General features: G+C 43.9%; 1 protein-coding gene across 3 annotated transcripts in view; it reads left to right on the top strand.

The window, feature by feature from the left end:
• Positions 1-13,514, top strand: part of Nthl1 (Nth-like DNA glycosylase 1) — a 319,308-nt gene extending 305,794 nt beyond the window's left edge. For all 3 annotated transcript variants that reach the window (XM_068348800.1, XM_068348797.1, XM_068348798.1), the window contains one exon: positions 13,166-13,514. In XM_068348800.1, coding sequence (XP_068204901.1) covers positions 13,166-13,488 — 323 coding nt within the window. In that variant the 3' untranslated portion in view covers positions 13,489-13,514. The remainder of the gene's footprint in view (positions 1-13,165) is intronic.
• Positions 13,515-18,674: the final 5,160 nt, after the last annotated feature.

Here is an 18,674-nt window from a genome sequence, read left to right as displayed (position 1 = left end):
GTAGTTTCGTGAAATTTACTACCCGGTGAATTTTTTGTAAATTCAATATGCTTATCATTTTGGAAGAAGAAAATTTTTGATACTGTATTGGTGCAATATATTTTAGGTTTTATATATGTATGTATTTTACAAGTGTTGACATGTATACACCACATAATATTAAACATTAACTTAGGAAAATTTATCTTGCCCTGAATCACAATCATCTGCCCATATTTTACCACTTTAGCAATGCTGATAACTATTTTGTCCAGCCCTTGGTAACATGGATGGCTGGAACAAGACTTCAAAATATTCTTTAGTCAGTTTTGCTTTGAGCGACGTTTAAATAACAACTGTTGCTCCCTTTTCTTTTTTTGTTTCAATTACCCACGAGTCTTTTCAACAGATTTTTGCCATAGCTTCATCAACCATTTGTGTGTTTGGGGTGTCTTTTATACAGATTCCAGTGTTAATGGCGCTTTGTTTATTCTTGTTTGATTGGTGTTAATCTGTTAGTCTTTATTTGTGTAACCCATTGAATTTGAAGTTCTAAAGAATTACCGATGCTTCCCCTTTCAATTCTGTCAGAAGACACCTGCAGGATTTGCATGAGCTGTAAGGAATGTTATAAAAATGTACCAATGCAGAGTAAGGGTTTTAATCTTTCTTCCCTCAGCAAATTGTGTTGCTCTTGGCCAGAAATGAATGGCTGCATCGTTCAATAATCATAAGTCATTTAGATTGGTCATGTTAACATAAAGAGTCATCCTGTTCAATTGGAAATTTCACTGCTAGTTTGATGTCGGAAGGTTTTCTGATTAAACTTCCTAATTAGGACGATTATTACATTTCTGATCTTAGTGGTCATTACATCGTGACCTGTGTTAATTATTGTTTGTCTCTTGGCCACTTTTGGCTTGGGTTGGCTGATTCAGCATTACAGGTCATCAGACAAGAGACTAATTTTTTTCTTTCCTACATGTTTGTTATTTTCTATTACCTAGCTTTATTTAGGACGTCATTCGGGTCAATGGGGCCTAGTATGACGTGGTTGGTTAATGAGAGGGTTAGGTTAGGTTTAAACTTATTCTTTGTTATCCATATCCCTTTCAGAGCCAAGCAGAGGTCGATTGTTACCTTTCAAATCTCTGGGCAACAATGTCGCCAATTACTCTTGGTCCCTTGTATCTTGTCGTCAGACAGTCACACGAGACAAGCGACAATGAGTAATGTTGTAGTGTAGGACCATTGGGTTGCATTGTCTATACCCTCCAATGTTGGCAAGCACCACTTGGGCAAACTGACCAGACATTTTCGTTGTTATGTGAATTGCTTCCTGCAGTCTCCAAATCTTGTTTGGCGACAGCTCCTCTGGGAGTCAGGTGGCAAGTTTTCTCGGTCTGTGTTGGCGACCTTGGGAGCGCATGCCGTAACTCCAAGTTATTCAATGCTGCAAGATTAGGCCAGTCTAGGCGCTTAGATATTATCCGTTAGGGTTGGTGACCTGGTGTGACATTTGTTGTAACTCCAAGTCGATTAACATTGTGAGATTTGGTCAGCCTTTAGGCTCTCACTCAATTGTTCGAGTTGTCTACTACCTCTTTTTGGGTGACAGCATCTCTTCTATGTGGTGACAGGTTGTCTACTGGTCGGTGTTGGCGACCTTGGCAGACATTTGTTATACGTCCTGTATCCAAGTCACCTATCATGGATGATTTGGTGTATTACGTTTAGTGTTGGCGATAGATTTTCAGAGGTCAAGCGCTCGACATGTATCTTGCTCCTTCTTGGCTACACTGCCAACTAATTTTGGTTTTTGTTTCTTGTCAGCCGGTGAAAAGACAGCGACAATCAGTAGTAATGATTTTTTGGGTCAAAATAATGTGCTGATTCGTCTTTCCCCCCGATGTTTAATACACTAGACCGACAGGCTGACTAGATCCTTGTTCCATAGGCTTGAGGTGTGTCCTACCCTTTTGCTTGGATGAAATAGCCTTGTGAGTTGGTGACTTATGGTTTGCTGCTCTGTGCAGATGAATTGGAGACGGCTTCTCCCAGGTCTCCTGAATTCAAGCTAAGCGCCCATTTCCGGTGACCTATCATGGGATAAGTCATCCTTTACCTTGTTCCTTCCGCTTGGCAACCAAACAGTTGCTTTGTAGCTAAAGTGACAACTGGTTGTTGGTGGGTGATGGTTCCTTGGTACGATAGCCAGTATATGCTTTTATGTGTACTAGATCAAGCTTTTGTGTATTGAATGCTTACGGGAACATTCCTTCTTAATCTGAGTCTTGGCCACAAGTTTAGAGAGAAGTTTTTGGGAGTTTTAGCTTTTTCCTATAATTTCCCTCTCTCACAAGGTTACACTTGATTCCAGGCTTGCTGGTTAGAATTTCCGAAACTTTCGGACGGCTTGTCTCGGGGATTCAATTGTTTTGGAGAAACTACATTTTGCTTTAGATTTGTATATTTCTCTTTTCTTGAATGCACGATTACGATCATGGTTGTTTAGAGTAAACAACCAGAATTCAGGCATACTTGTATGAAGTGCTTGCATTCCCATAGTAAGAAAACTTGGATCTTAGTTCCTCCTTTGTACAGTGACATCACTACCATAGTGTGGCAGGGGTTCGATCCCACATCGGGATCGTGTGGATTTTCTTTCATTTTCATATCAGTGTCTTCTCTCACAGTAAGTTTTCTTGAAGTGCCTTAGCATGGATTGTTTTGTATGGGCTTTTGTTCGTACATTGATTTTATCCTTTCAGGAAGGTATTTAGTTAGCTGATGGTCATGCTGTCTTTGAACATTTGATACAAACGTTTATGGATACTCCTACCGATAATTTTTTTTTCATTGGAAGAATTATGGTTTGCTAGCCCTCCATTGAAGATGAAGGAACTACATTCCGACTGCGATCTTTTGGTTTTATGCTCTTTCTTTTGGTAAGCAAACATTGAATTGACTTCTTTATGTGAGTGGCCTTGAAATGATACAACACCTCCCGAACTTATCCATCTAAACTATTTATCGCTGCTTTATTTACTGATTGTTCGTTGTTCAGTAGCTCTTTTTTTTTTATCGAATTGCATTTCTGTGATTAGACGAGGCTTCCTGGAATCTCCAACATTTGCATCATATGACTCTTATTGGAATATCTAAGAGAATTGGTACCTATCTTGGAGCCAACAATTGTGTTGACACTAGAAGTTGCAAATTGTTTCAAGATGGGAACCATGATGTATTGCTACTCTAGGTTCTAGAGCTTCCAATATATGGCTCCTAGTCTTACAACAAGCTCACTAAAAATGTGAAAGATTTCAAGGACTGAAATCTTTTATGCTTACTAAGTGCTCTAATCTGTGGAATTGACATTTTATGTGGAATACTCTGTATAATTCTCTTTCCTTAAGACTGTATATGACAAAGATCTGTTAGATCTGGCAGGGCACAGGGTTCCCATGTGTGCTAGGACGAGGAAACAGCCACGTAAGTAATTGATTACTTGTCCTGTGAGAACCTCTAGCACTCTTATGTAGAAGTAACTGATGTGCCGAATCACTTGTTTTTAAATCTCCTCGGTGGTTCTTGTGACTTTTTGTTTAAAATATGATTTCATTCTTTCAGAGACATGAAGCAATAGGTATTCTGCCGTTTGGTGTTTGGTACCCTGGTCTGTGCGAAGTTCCCCTCTTCCCCCAACACTGTTCTAGCGAGACGGTTAGTATCTCGTTGGTACACGGAGTTGCCAACAATACCTTTCCCTCCTCATATATCATTCTGAGGAGTGTTTCAGCATTTGTTAGTGTTTTCTGGTCGGTGCTGTTGAGGATTTAGTTACAAGGCTGTCCTGGCGACTGTGCTGATTCTAACTCTATTAGTACACTCCCTCCTTTTTGGTTATTAGGCTGAAGGAGGTATGTGGTGGTTTCTCATGTCAAAATATTTAGGCTTGCTTTATTTGATTTCATTTTTTAATCGGGCCATTACTGCGATAGAGGACTTCTCTTAATGTCAGACTTGAGATTGGCTCTGGAGTGCTTGTCTTCAATCTTCTGTGAATTTATAAATAAGATTTTCCTTTTTCCCTATGAGCTGAATTTTCTGTTGGAGTCTTTTCAGTCTTTTGCCCTTATGCTCTTTGCAAGATTTTGTTCGGCTCTAGTAGCCTTAAACAATGTTTTTGTTATTCATGTCGCCTGCTTCTGGTCTCGTTCTTGTGTGAGGAGGAGGTAGTAGGTGAGAAGCGGTCTTCTTTGATTGTCACGGGAGTTGTCTTCTGACCTCTCTTTAGCAATGAGTAGTCCGTTTTCTCTTGGCACCTTTCGCCTCATGATTTGTACAATTCTATAGGCTAGGACATTTTGTTGTATCCTTAGAGGGGTTGTTGGACAATAGTCATTCCTTCTCCCTCCGAGTGATTGTTCAGCCAATCACTGTCTGGGCTGACCTTCAATTCTCCCTTGGATTTTTTGTTTGCAGTCTGCTTTGTTTGTGATAAGAATTGTTTAGGTTCAGTATTTTCTTGCTTAGATTAATCTTTGTTGTTACCTCCTATTCTAAAAATAGGAAATTCTTCCAGTTCACTCCTCTTGGTTAATGGAGATAACTGGGCTAGATAAATTATCTTAGGTAATGTTTATTAATATGGAATTTTCATTCTAAACTTAATATTATTAATACTTACCTGGATAATTTAGCTAGTCCAAAACAGCCGTCCCACCTTCTGGTTTTACACAACTGACAAAAGAATAGGTTGAACTCTTGAGCCGTCGGTGTTACCAACGGCAGGATAGAATAGGAGTTTTGTTCCGTCACTAATGCAAACCCTTTCGCTCTTTGTTAGGGAATATTCTTTTGGCAAAGTTGAAAGACTAGCCATAAGACTTTTAGCGAGGTGTACGGTAATTACCCCACCGCTATTTAGCGGTGGGTATGGGATAGTACTGGCTACCCTGCTCCACACACACACCTGTGTTCTCTCGTCAACTTTGCTTTTGGCTCAGTTTAGACTAGATGTTTTCTCTCTATACCGCTTAACCTTTTTGACTGGCCTTTGACTAATCTGTTTTAGCTTTTTCTTTTTTTCAGGTGTGAGTGTTGCTGTTATAGGTCGGCATGCGGATTTGTCCGGGACCAACCCTCTCTCCCTGTCCCAGGCCTTCAGAGGAAGCCCTTGCACGCAGGAGGATACGTGCGCAGAATGGCGGGAGTGGTCATCCTCCCAGTGGGAGAGATTTAGTAGAGGACATAAGAAGAAGTCAAAGTGGGATTTGTCTCCTTCGGGGTCATTCTCAAAGGCGAAGAAACCTCGACTTCCTTCTTTGTCTTCTTGATCTGTGCCCGAAGCTTCTGCTTGATCGGTCTCTGGGGAACGATCAAGTAGAAGCGGTGGCCCTTTGATGCCAGGACAACCTTTAGGACTGGAGGACCCCGCTGCTTCCCCTAGCGTAGCGGTGCTGCCCTCCGCCTCTGGGGAGTCCTCCATTGACGACATTTCAGCTGTGACCTTTCTTAGGGATTGCTGGTCCCTCGTCGAAGGTAGATCTTCTGGAGCTGATTTAGCTAGGGTTAGAGAGGATGTGCACACCGGCTTCCTAAGAGGTTGACCTCCGTCTCCCTTTTAGAGATTCCGAAGGTTTCGCACCACCGAGGTCTCTACTGTCCCAAACTTTCTTAGTCGGAACGCCTGCACCGTTACCATCTTCTTTGAGAAAACTGCTTGCAGCCGACCCACAGCGTCCTGACAACAGCACACTCCTTCAACGGAGGGAGTGCAAAGTCTGAAGCATTCTCTTGCTCTACTCTAGGGACACCTTTCCTGCTGGCGGGTAAATTCTTCTCCTGAGGGGTCTCCTCCCTGTGCGGGGCGATGATAAAGGTTTTAGATTCATCAATCCCTTTCTCTAGCCCCTCGGAGGGTGGTTTGTTGGAACAAAATGTCTAGGTAGCACATAGGCTGGGTGCAGCTGCGATACCTCGCCAGCGAGTTCGTTGTACCCAACGATTATCGACCTTCACTCATCCAATCAGTACAACTTGCCCTTCCAGCACGACTCGCCCTGTTCCTTTGCGGTAGTGTGCAGGATCACTCGCTAAACTCCCACTGGAGTTCTGACGATTGACGTAGCTTTGATGGCAATGCGTGAGCAGACGATGTGTGACCAGATGATCTGTGACCAGAAAACACTCGTTGAGGACAACCAGCACAAGCCCTGGTGTTCATCGTTGTCAGCTTTCAATTTCCACAGCAGTCAACTGTAAAAATTGACATTATCCGGAGCGATTGCACAAACAACGGCCTGAAAAAGCTTCGTCGACGAGACAACACAGTCGATGTATGACCAGAGAACACTCGTCGAGGACAACCAGCACAAGCCATGGTGTTCATTGTTGTCACACGTCAAGGACAACCAGCACAAGCCCTGGTGTTCATCGTCGTCACACGTCGAGGACAACCAGCACATGCCCTGGTGTTCATCGTCATCAGCTTTCAATTTCCACAGCAGAGTCAACTGTAAAAATTGTCGCGATCCAGAGTGCACAAACAACGGACTGCAAAAGCTTCGTCGACGAGACAACACAGTCTTCTAGCTTGAGACCATGTTATAGCTCACGACCATGCATCAATTCGTGACCATGCATCACCTCACAACCATGCAGCAATACGTGATCACACAGCAGCACACGACCAGGTAGCAGTGTGTAACAACACAGTATCCTGTGATCACAAACGAGAGTTCCTCCTTGCAACCTCCTGTTTGTGAGGAAAAGAGACCGCGCTGGCCTAGAGCTATTTCGTCAGCAGTTGCGTACCCACGAATGTCAGTTCATACCTCCAAAACAGAACGCAACATCATGCTGGTGCGCATTTAGTCAGGTAAGCACAAGCCCTCTTCCCTAAGGAAGGAAGACAACAGCACAAATTCCTTGCAGATGAACCTTGAATGTGAGCTCCCTCAGGTGGCCACGATGACTGTTCCTTCTTTTATCAAAAGCATGCCCTGGTTTCAGGAATTGGTTAGGGCAGTTCAACAAGCAGTTGCAGGTACTTCTCAAGCTCCTTTGAGTGAAGATCCAGGAGCTACAACTTCAACGAGCACTCCACGGATTCTGTTGGAGGCATTAAGCACCTTGAGATTCACTTCTCCCTCATCTGATCCGAGATGTAGGAGTTCAGTTCCAGACCAACCGCAGGAATGGCAGGCTCCGTTTTTCTTGTCTCCTGTGTGATCCAAGGAATGTAATTCTCCTACAAAATCTGGCAAGCTGCGGGAAGACTTTTCGAAGTAGGAGCTAACTCTGATAGTTCCATCAAAGAAGAAGAGGCGACAAAGGTAATCATCTCCTCCCTCAGGTGACACGTTTCACCCTGGACTAGCAGGGGCTCGAGATCTCTGTGAGATATCTCATTGATGAAGACCTACCGGTTGTCTCCAATTGAAACTGCATGCACTGTCCAGTTCGCTCCCCCAGTAGAAGCAGCCTGGTCCTCTCACGTCTCACCTCCCACGTGCTCTTCAAGTCCTTCCAGAGCAAAGGAGGGCTCGAAGAGACTTTCCTTACTCACCGAATTCCTTCCTTGGCAGAGGGAGAGGAAGGACTCGAAGATGGTGCCCAAGAACTGGACATCGAGGATGATGGCACCAGTCCAAGAACGAGTGCCAAGCTCATCATGATCTACTACAACGATGGCAAACAAGGAGCTCTTCTCTACATTGAGGGACTCTGCAAGACGCCCTGACAACCACGACGACCCACCCTGAGTTCCTATGGGTGGGAGCTCGTGGGTAGAAGACCTCAAACAATATTCTGCACATGATGACACACTCATAATAGCAGCAAGCCCTAAGTTCTCGGTGACAGCAGAAGGAGACGGATCACATATTTTGGCAAGTCCTGGCATGTATCAGGGTCATCAGTGGGCTGGATGATCCTTCCACCGTTCCACCTGAAGGTAAGGACATAGTATTGGACCTTCTATTTGGCACCCAGAAACCCACCAAAACCAGGGCAGCCCTGCCCTGGTCGAGGGGGTTGAATAGGGCCAGAAAGAAGGCTTTTGCACAGATCGCAGGAGGTTCCCAGTCTTTACGGTCCACCGTCAGCGAAACTCCTTCTTACGCCTTTTCTCCATCAGAGAAGGTACTATGAGGTAGTGGAGGAAAACCTGGCAGCGTTACCTCTTGATCTATCAATCGTGTCTGTGACCAAATGCTTTTCATTTCAGAGACTTACAGGACTTCAATTTAACTTCTCAGCAGGCGATGCCCTTAACATGGAGAGAGTTGCGAAGTATGCCATGCAAGCTACTTCGTGACTTGATCTATGGTTAGGGTCAGTGGGTACTTGTTCAAGACAGAGAACTGGTCCCAAGAATAGGCAAGAGAGTGATGGCCATCTTTGTATTTTCAGGTACTAGGACCATTAAGTTACCAACCCACAAAGTGGTAAATTTGTGGGCTAACTGGGTACTCAAGCGTTTGGATGCTGTGATCAAAAGATTCTATAGACAGGTACCTAAAACAGAGTGACGAGACTACGAACCTTATCGATGGATGGTTCTTTGCTATTCAATGTTGAGAGAACAGCAGAGAATTAGAGAAAGACCAGCTAGGACTCCCTCCTCCAAAGGGTGATGATGACGGTGCCCTACGCAGCAGCCTCCCCCCCCCCCACACACACACACAGAAGCCTCTGCCCGCTAGATCACAGGGGAGCAGTAGAAATTTGGGTGCACCCAAGACATCCACAAAGAAGCCTATTCCTGCAAGAAACCAGACCAAGGGCAGTAAGTATAATACTGTATTGGAGAAAGTGGTACTGGATGTAGATGATTCACTCCGCTAGGGAGGGCAGTCCTCACTTTTGTCCACTAGTGGGAGCATGCCTGCATTACCAGTGACAAAGGTGGTTGGCACATGGGGCCGAGGCTTGGACGGTATCAGTGATATGTTCAGGCTATTGCGTCCCGTTCATGCCATCTCTCCCTCCCTTGACTCAGCATCCCGATTCATCAAGTTCCTTTGCTAAGGTGTCCATGAAGGAACAGGCCCTTTGGGCTGAAGTCCAGGTCATGTTGGAGAAATGCACTTTCCAGGAGGTTCTAGATGGATCCCAAGGCTTCTACAGTTCACTCTTTCTTGAAGAGAAGATGTCTTATTGAAATTATTATTCAAGTTCCATTTTATTTTGAAGGTAACTATGGGTTTGAACTAGTGATTGCTTGTTTAGTTTATTGTTGGTGTTTGTTTTTGTCATTTTTAATGTTCAAATTCATTTTGTTCTTAGTATCTTTAGTTTTGGTTATAGGCTAGTTTAGTAGTTTTAACTTGAGTTTGCCTAAGCCAAGCTCATGTATAAACATGAACACCGCAGTAATAATTTAATGTATCTTATAAAGTAATATCCCTCCCTGACTTGCTACTTTTAGCAAAATTATTAGTCAATATGATTCCTATTAGGAATCATACTTTGTTACCCCTTTTTACCACTTTCTTTATGAATGTTCAAATGAGAGTTCTATTTTGATAACTGGTCCGAGGAGACGTCTGGAAACCGTCGCAGTATGAGTCGGTCAACAATTGGTGACCAGAGAAGAAGTATAAAGTGAGAATGAAGAAAGGAAATTAGATTCTCGAACCTTAAATTGAAGAAGTTCTTTGCCTGAGATTTTATACAGGTCAGGAAGTGGTATTGCCTCAAATAACAATTGTATACCATTGAAATGCATTGCATTATTATATAATTGCATTAGTCTAGAGACTGGAGACCTGTCATCGATCTCTCCTCCCTGAAAAAGTTTGTGCAACAAACTTCATTCAGGATGGAGATGGCAGACATGGTCAGACAGGCGATCAGATCAAAGGACTTCATGATTAAGCTGGATTTGAAAGATGCATGCTTCCAGATCCTAGTCCATCTGTTATCAAGGAAATATTTGAGGATCATCGTAGACAACCGACTATACCAGTTTAAGGAGCTGTGTTTCAGCTTGTCAACAGCACCTCAGGTTTTCAAAAGGGTTTTCTCCCTTGTGTCAGTCTGGGCCCACAAGATTGGCATTCGTCTGTTGAGATAACTGGACGACTGGCTGATCCTAGGAGACTCAGTGACGACCCTTCTCCAACACCGCGAGAGCCTTCTCGAGTTTTGTCACGATCTGGGAATTATGGTAAATCTCGAGAAGTCCTCCTTTAAATCATAACAGAGACTGGTATACTTGTGGATGCTTCTATACACCAGGCTGGGGAAAGTATTCCTGTTCAACACAGTATACTAAGACTAAAGAAGATAGCAAGTCCTTTCTTACTTACAGTCTCTCTTCCACCTCAATAGTGGCTATGTCTAATAGGTCACTTGTCCTCCTGGAACTTCTGGTAACCAAAGGCCGACTGCTCATATGATTGCATCAGTGTTGGCTAAAGTCCAGTTGGTCTCGGCCCAAGGACCCATCAAACCTGTTAGTCTGTATGGTACCTGAGCAAAGGATGGATCTGAGGTGGTGGGTGTCAGATGACAGCTTCGCAGATGGGTAGACTTTCTCTCCCCCTCCCTGATATTGATGCCCTTCACAGATGCATCAAAAGAAAGGTGGCAGGCTCACTTGCTGCATCACATGGCCTCTGGGCTTTGGTCCGAGTCCAAAAGAATCCTGCACATTAACCTCCTGGAAATGAGGGCAGCCTTTCTAGACCTCCAACAGTTTCACCAGCTCCTGTCAGGTCATTCCGTGGTGTTAATGAGCTACAACACCACCTATGCCATATAGCTGGGGAGAAGCTAAAGTGGTCAAAAGACAATTGGATATCCCTATAAGCTTGCTACATTCTGGGCAAGAGAAATATTCTCGCAGACAATCTGAGCAGAGAGACTCATATAGTGGGCTCCGAGTTGTTTGTGAATCATTTAGTAGCCAACGAAGGCCTGACTTTGTCGCGTTTCCCGATGGTGGACCTGTTTGCAGTATCTCTGAACAGCAAGCTCCCGCTGTAGTGCTCCCCAGTACCGGATCCTCGAGCCCTTTGGCAAGATGCCTCTCAACATAGATGTATACGTGTTTCCCCTGTTTTGCCTGATAAAAAGAGTACTCATAAAGGTAAGAGCATCCAACAACCTATCAATGACCCTCATAGGTCTATTATGGCATCACGCAGAATTGCAGAATGATTCCATGACCATCGACAGCTACTCACAGAGGTCCCAAGAGAATTCCTTCCAAATCAAGATCTACTCAGACAGCCATAAGTAAAGATTTACCACAAAGTAATGGAGTCCCTACGTCTTCACGCTTGGAGGTTATCCAGCATCTCCTCACAAAGAGAGAGTTTTCACAACCTGTTGCGAAAAAGATGTCTAGATACTTCCGGGAATCTTCAGCTGCAGTATATCAGACAAAGTGGGCAGTCTTCTGTGGTTGGTGTCGTGGAAGAGGTATCTCTCCTCTCGATGCCTCTATCATGGTGATACTGGAACTTCGCTCGCACCTTTGGGAGAGAAAACTCCTCTCAGTCTCAGCAGTGAAAGGCTATCACTCGGCCTTGAGCCTTGCCTTTAGACTGAAAGAAGTTTATATTTCCTCATCATTGGAATTCTCTCTCCTCATACAGAGTTTCGAGTTTACTTGTCCTCAGTTGTAGGTTAGACCACCTCCATGGAATGTTGTTCGTGTTCTACGATTGCTGCAATAAGATCCCTATGAATTGTTAGGTCAGTCATCAGGTCTTCACCTGACTGTGAAAACGGTCTTTCTGCTTGCTCTAGCCTCGGCCAAGAGAGTAAGCTAATTTTATGGTCTTTTCTACGACGCCTCCCATTCAAGAGGATGGGTACAGGTAATGCTCAACTTCATCCGTGAGTTTATTGCCATGAATCAAAATCCGGAAGTAGCGGATCCTATATTTTGGCCCTTCCAAATTGAGAGTCTCCGTAACATAACCGATGACTCAGATCAGCTGCCACTTTGCCCAGTGAGGGCTCTGAGGAATTACCTCAAAAGAAAAAATGGAACTTGTCCTCGAGTGGGAAGATTGTTCGTCAGCATGGGGAAGGTTAAAAGAAGAATCACTATAAATATGATTTCAGCATGGATTCTTCTTCGCAGGCATGGAAACATAGAGATCATGACGTTAGAGACATTAACACGCTACTAGCATTCAAGAAAAACTACTGTGTGGCACAGGTTCTTCAAGCGGGCGTGTGGAAGCGTCAGATGACCTTCATCGCCTATTACCTGTGATGTAACTCAAGAGTAATATAGAGTGGTTCTCCACTGGACCTTCTGGTGGCTGTTCAACAAGGGACGGCAGATATTACCTGGGATTAAGTCTTCCCTTTTCTTTGGGCACAGCACCTATGGTACTCTGCAATCTGTCCTCTGTCTGCAGGTAATAACCATTTCCCTTATGTTACCTGGTATAATCACATATACTGTTGCATTCCCATACCCCCTTGTTAGATGGGAATTTGGTAATGTCTATGGTGGGTTCAAAGAAGTCCAAGGACTTTGAGAATTCTTAACTAGACAAGTCTTATCACTAGTATCACACAGGTTGCTCTGGCCGCTTATGCGTGCCCATGTACGGAAGTTCAGAGAGATGTCAGTGTAATTCCTCTATAAAGAGTCATAGCATGGAGGAATACCCTGGGTCGAAAACCAGCCAGTTGGTTAGGAATTCCACCCATCTTAGAGTGAGTTTTCCCTAATAAAGATAAAAAGAGTTTGTATTAGTAACGGAACAAATAACAAATTTGAAAGCAATTTTTATTTTTCCTAACGATATAAACTTCAAGCTCTTTATACAAATTTGCCTCATCATCACCTACAATCAAAAGTGACAAGGGAATACAAGTATGTGTATGAGCCATATAGCTGGTACTACCACCTACCTCCACTAACCAGCAGTGGGTTGGTTATACTTCTCTAAAAGTCTTATGGTTAGTCTTCCAGCTTTTCCAAAATTATATTTCCTAATAAAGAGCTCAAGGTTTGTATCGTCAGGAATTATACAAATTATTTTTAAATTTGTCATATCAGGGTTGCCAGCTTAGTAAAACTTTGGGCTAGTCATTGGGATTCAGGGCTAGCTAAATTAACCAGGTAAGTATTGTTATTATTAATTTTAGAATGAAAATTCCATTTTTCATTTCAAAATCTTTGTGTCAAAGTTTGTATACTTTACAGGTGTTGACACACACGTACACCGCATCAGCAACCGACTTGGATGGACAGGCAAGCCTACCAAGACCCCAGAAGATACCAGGAAAGCATTGGAGTCTTGGATGCCACAAGAGATTTGGAGCGAGATAAATCTTTTGATGGTTGGGTTTGGCCAACAGATTTGCTTACCCGTGGGGCCCCAATGCAACGGATGTCTCAACGTTACTCTATGCCCTTTTGGTATGATACCTGGAAATAGGGGGTCACCAAGAAAGAGGTCTCCTTCAAAATCACCAAACAAAACAAGCTTGGCAAAGAAATTAGCTGTAAAAATTGAAATGACATAATTCTTAATAAAGGCACTATGAAATTATTTGGTAAGGATAGTCTATTTTTTAATTAAAATACAATAAAAACGATCTGAAGTAAACTATTTTTGGAATGTCAGTACATATACTCCTCACTTAACAACTGAGTTTTATTCCTAAGACTAAATCATTGAATGAATTAGTCAAAACACAAAGAGTCACCTCTTACTGGTTTGTTCTTACACATATGCAAATCGTCATTTTTTAATAGGAGTATGACTTCAGAAAAACGAAGTCATTTAATATTTAAAAAGGTAATTTCTGGGGCGACCTGTGACGGCCGGTGAAAAGAAGTCCTTCTTTACACTTTTCTGATATAAATCTTCCAAATATACTAGAGAAAGATAAAAGCATGGAATGCAGAGGTTACTACCCTCGCGCGATCACCTTGTGGGTGTCGTGTATACAACAGGGGCGTGTGAAAACCACTATTCACAGGCTGTCTTCCATTTAGATAATCCCATCATCAAAGGGGAGGGCCGTGACAGGCCCTAGAGAACACAGTTGGACTACCCCACCAACACCTACCACGCGCGCCCTCCAGGTCATCCTTCTGTTTTGGACTTGCCCGCTAAGTCGTAATTTATTTTGCTCGGTGTTTTCGGAAGTGATTGTCGTTAATTCAACATGACTGACGCTGCTACTTCACCTTTAACAATGTTAAGTACCATAGTTTGTTTTGACAGTTTATTTCAGTACCGGCCATTTGTTCTTTTTCCAGTAATGTGGATTTTAGTTTGGGAAGCGGATTGGCCTGCCTCGGTATCAGCAGCCATTTTGGTTTTGTTCGCTTCGGTAGTTTTTCAAGTTAATATTGCCCATCTGGTACTCTGTCATCTAGGTTATATCACTTACGTTTTATGACCAATTTTATTATCATTATTTTATTATTGTTTTTACTATGGTAATTATTTGCTAGCAAGTCCAATTTGAACCAACGAAGAATATCGATCTGGTCTTTGTTATAGTTTATGTACACGCCTCAGGATGGTGCTCGTTTTAGGCTATATCTTTATGTTTATTTGTTACGTTGTCGTTATTCTTCGTTCTTGGTTATTACAATTTTATCATTATTCTTATCATATTATTGTGTGATTTTGGTTCTTTATTATGTAACCATGAGAGCGTGAGCATAGAGGGCTCGTTTTCTGTTACTACAGTTACGAGTTACCCTTTCTCTCATTTTCTTTCTTAAGCTCGAGTAGGAGAGGTGGATTTCCTGTTTTCCGTTTTATACGATCACGAGTTATTCCTGCCTCCTCTTCTTCTCCGGGTTGATGATATTACGTTTGATGATATTCACGTTTTATTGATGTGGTTACTGTTAATATAGCTAGCACTATTAATAGGTTCCGTTAGTGTATGAGTCATTATTTTGGGATCGCTTTATGCCGACACCCGTAGCTCCGCCTTGAGTTATACTCCGCTATAATGGATACTCTTTGGGTGAGAACTAGTCAGATATTTGGAGTGCAACGGTGAAACCCGGCACTCAGACTCCGGCTGCGGCCTTTTGCACACGAACCTTTGTCATGATTAATCATAATTTCATTATTACGGTCCTTTTTTCATCGAATCTCCGGCTTCACTGGAGATAACACAGACGTTCAGCATTGAGATTAATATTATCTTACTGCTGAGGTTCACGATTTCACGATGCCGGACCTTTGTCACCGGATCTCAGGTGCAAACAGAGATCAATCAGACGATCAGAACCGTGGTTAACATTATTTTACCGATGAGGTTTATAGTTACATGTTACGTGGTTACTGGTTTTTAATATATTAATTTGTTAACTAACGTATCAGTCACACATAATTAAATTTATTTGTTTTTGTTGATTCATCTGTTCACTGACCATAGTCTCAAGGAACATCCAGACTTATGTCTTCTTTCTTTTTACAGAAAGTCCGCTGCGCTGCCAAGGGCTGCTCCGCTGCTTTTACTGATCCCCTGGGTCATGATCTATGCCGGTCCCATGCACATTGCGCCATATCCTTCTCTCGGGAACCGGGACAAGCCCCCTACATGGTATGGTTCCCGAAGTCATGCACGCTCTGCTACGAGCTGTCATCCCTACTCCTGAGCAAGGATGTAAGTTGGTTCTAGTTTGTTCCTGTTAATATCCTTTGCGATGAACTAATTGGTCTTTATATATTTACATCGATTATTGCTTCATCATTAATCCCCTCACCTCTTTCAGGCTGATGATGAATCTCTCCGGGAGGCAAGAGCTACTCTCCGTCCGTGGGTGTTAGGTTTTGGGAGGAATGCGCCGTCTGGCGCACCCTATCTCCTTGATGGAGACATGGCTTCTCGCCTATTCCCGGGCTCTACTACTGCAGCAGTTCCACAGGAGACAGCGGCCCCGTTAATTGAGGCGGTTAGAACAACCATTCCAACGGAGGAAGAAGTGTTATTGACGGAGGACGCGTCCTTTCTAGATCTGGACGTCGAACCCATGGATGAGCAGGTAGGTGGTGATGAGTTGGTGGACCCCCTTTCATCCCTCACTCCTTCCTCTACTGCTTCCTTTCACGGCTTTGATAAGCCTACAGCTTCTCCCCGGGATCCCTCCATTCCTGTACGACCCAAGGTGAAGCCACTACGTATCTTTAAGCCTTCAGCTTTGCCATTATCAGTGTCACCTTTTTCCTCAGGAGGAGGTGAACAAGGTTCTATAAGACGCTGCGAGAGCAAACCAAAATTTGCAAGCGAGGTGGGGCCTCACTGCCAAAAGGAAGGTCGAAGCCCAAAAGCAAACCTTCTTCAAGAAGAAACAGAGATTTGCCCCTTACAAGACGAACCGAGGTCACTACCATCAATCGTCTGTTACCCACTCGTCATCACAGTCTCCCGCTGCTTCGTCGACTCTACAACCAAATCCCCCTCAACAGGTGGTCTACCTCACTGCTCCCCCAGGTACACAACCCAACCCTGTTTGGATGCCCTCACCCGCATACAAACCCTAGATACGAACCCTCAGGTCCCTTTCGTGGACACCAGAGAGGTAGCTACAGGGGTAGAGGACAGTTCCGTCAACGAGGCGGACCTAGGACAATGGGTGCTCGAGGAGGGAAAGGACCTAGATTCACTCCCTCGCAATGATATAGTCCCGGTAGGGGGAGACTTTACCATTTTCGAGACCATTGGACCTTCAGTCCGTGGGCTCACAGCATAGTCTTCAAAGGTTTGGGGTGGAAATGGTCACAAGGTTCACCTCCTCCACCAGTGGCCTTCTTCCAGAAACCCACTACCATACTGAGAGAGTACACCACAGAGTTACTCAAGAAAAAAGCAATCAAACGGGTTCGATCGCTGAAGTTCCAAGGCCGCCTGTTCACAGTTCCGAAGAAAGACTCGTTGGCATTGAGAGTGGTCCTGGACTTGTCAAAGCTAAATTCTTACATCCTCTGCGACGGGTTCCGGATGTTGACTATCTCTCAGGTACGGACCTTACTTCCCGTGGGGCCGTCACCACCTCTATCAATCTTACCGACGCCTATTATCACGTACCAATAGCTCGAAACTTCTCTCCTTACCTAGGTTTCCGTCTAGGCAGGAAAGCCTTTGCGTTCAAAGTCATGCCCTTCGGCCTCAACATTGCACCCAGGATATTCACGAAACTGGGAGAGACAGTGTTAGAACAACTCAGGAACCAAGGGATTCAGATCATTGCTTATCTGGACGATTGGCTCATTTGGGCTCGGTCGACCCTGGAATGCAACAGAGCTACGAAGAAAGTACTTCGTTTTCTCGCCAACCTGGGATTTCGGGTCAATCTCCAAAAATCCCGCCTACTACCATCAGACCACTTCGAATGGTTAGGCATTCAGTGGGACCTTTCAAAGCACAAGCTGTCTCTACCTCCCAAAAAGGTAAGAGAAATAGCTTCCAAGATCAAGAATTTTCTCAAACACAAACAGGTGTCCAGAAGAGCCTTAGAAAGAATCCTCGGCCTTCTTCAATTCGCTTCAGTAACAGATCGACTATTGAAAGCCAAACTCAAAGACATCAATCGAGTTTGGAGAAAGAGAGCTACAGTACCTTTAAGAGACAAGGTCTCGAAGATCCCCTCTATCTTGAAAATGAGGCTACAGCCATGGTCCGAACCGAAGAACCTCTCCAAATCGGTTCCTCTTCAATTCCCACCTCCACAAGTGACAATTCATACAGAGTGGAAAGGGCGCTTGGTCACCCGCCATGAAACACTTCCATATCAATGTTCTCGAACCCATGGCAGTGTTCTTGACCCTGAAAAGACTCTCTCCTCCGAGGTCGACCCACATCAGAGTAGTATCAGACAGCACAGCCGTAGTACACTGCATCAACAGAGGAGGATCCAAGTCGCCCAACCTGAATCAGATCCTGGTCACTATCTTCGCCTTGGCAACAGAAAAGAACTGGTTCCTGTCAGCAACTCACCTAGCGGGAGTCCAGAATGTGATAGCAGACTCACTATCCAGGACGAAACCACTGGAATCAGAATGGTCTCTGGACATAATTTCATTCCGGTGGATACTCAGACTGGTTCCGGGCCTCCAGGTAGATCTATTCGCAACTCAGATGAATCATAAACTTCCTTGTTATGTGACACCAAACATAGACCCTCAGGCTTATGCCATAGACGCATTAACCCTGGATTGGAACCATTGGAGGAAGATTTACCTATTTCCACTAGTGAATCTTCTAATGAAAGTATTGCACAAACTACGCTCCTTCCGGGGTGCAGTGGCTTTAGTAGCACCTCACTGGCCAAAGAGCAGTTGGTTTCCTCTCCTCCTCGAGTTGAAACTCCGACCCTTCCGGTTTCCATTCCCCAAACTGACCCAAGTAATCCAAACACAGACTGTGTCAGATTCCTCAAGGATAGCCAAAACCCTAACTTTGTGGACTTCATGAAGTTTGCAGCTCGTAAAGACGCAAGCATTGACCCGGAAAACGTTCTCTTCATCGAAGCGGACAAAAGGGACTCGACAATTCGTCAATATGATTCGGCTGTTAAGAAATTAGCAGATTTCCTTAAGAATTCAGACTATACTCGTATGTCTCCGAATTTAGCCATCTCGTTCTTTAGGTTCCTATTTGACAAGGGCCTGGCAGCTAGCACTATAACCACCATCAAGTCAGCTTTGAAGAAGATCTTCCTTGTTGGGTTTAACATT

Source organism: Palaemon carinicauda, chromosome 25 (genome assembly GCF_036898095.1).
Source record: "Palaemon carinicauda isolate YSFRI2023 chromosome 25, ASM3689809v2, whole genome shotgun sequence".
Taxonomy (NCBI): Eukaryota; Metazoa; Arthropoda; class Malacostraca; order Decapoda; family Palaemonidae; genus Palaemon; species Palaemon carinicauda.
This window is presented reverse-complemented; position numbering and strand designations above follow the sequence as displayed.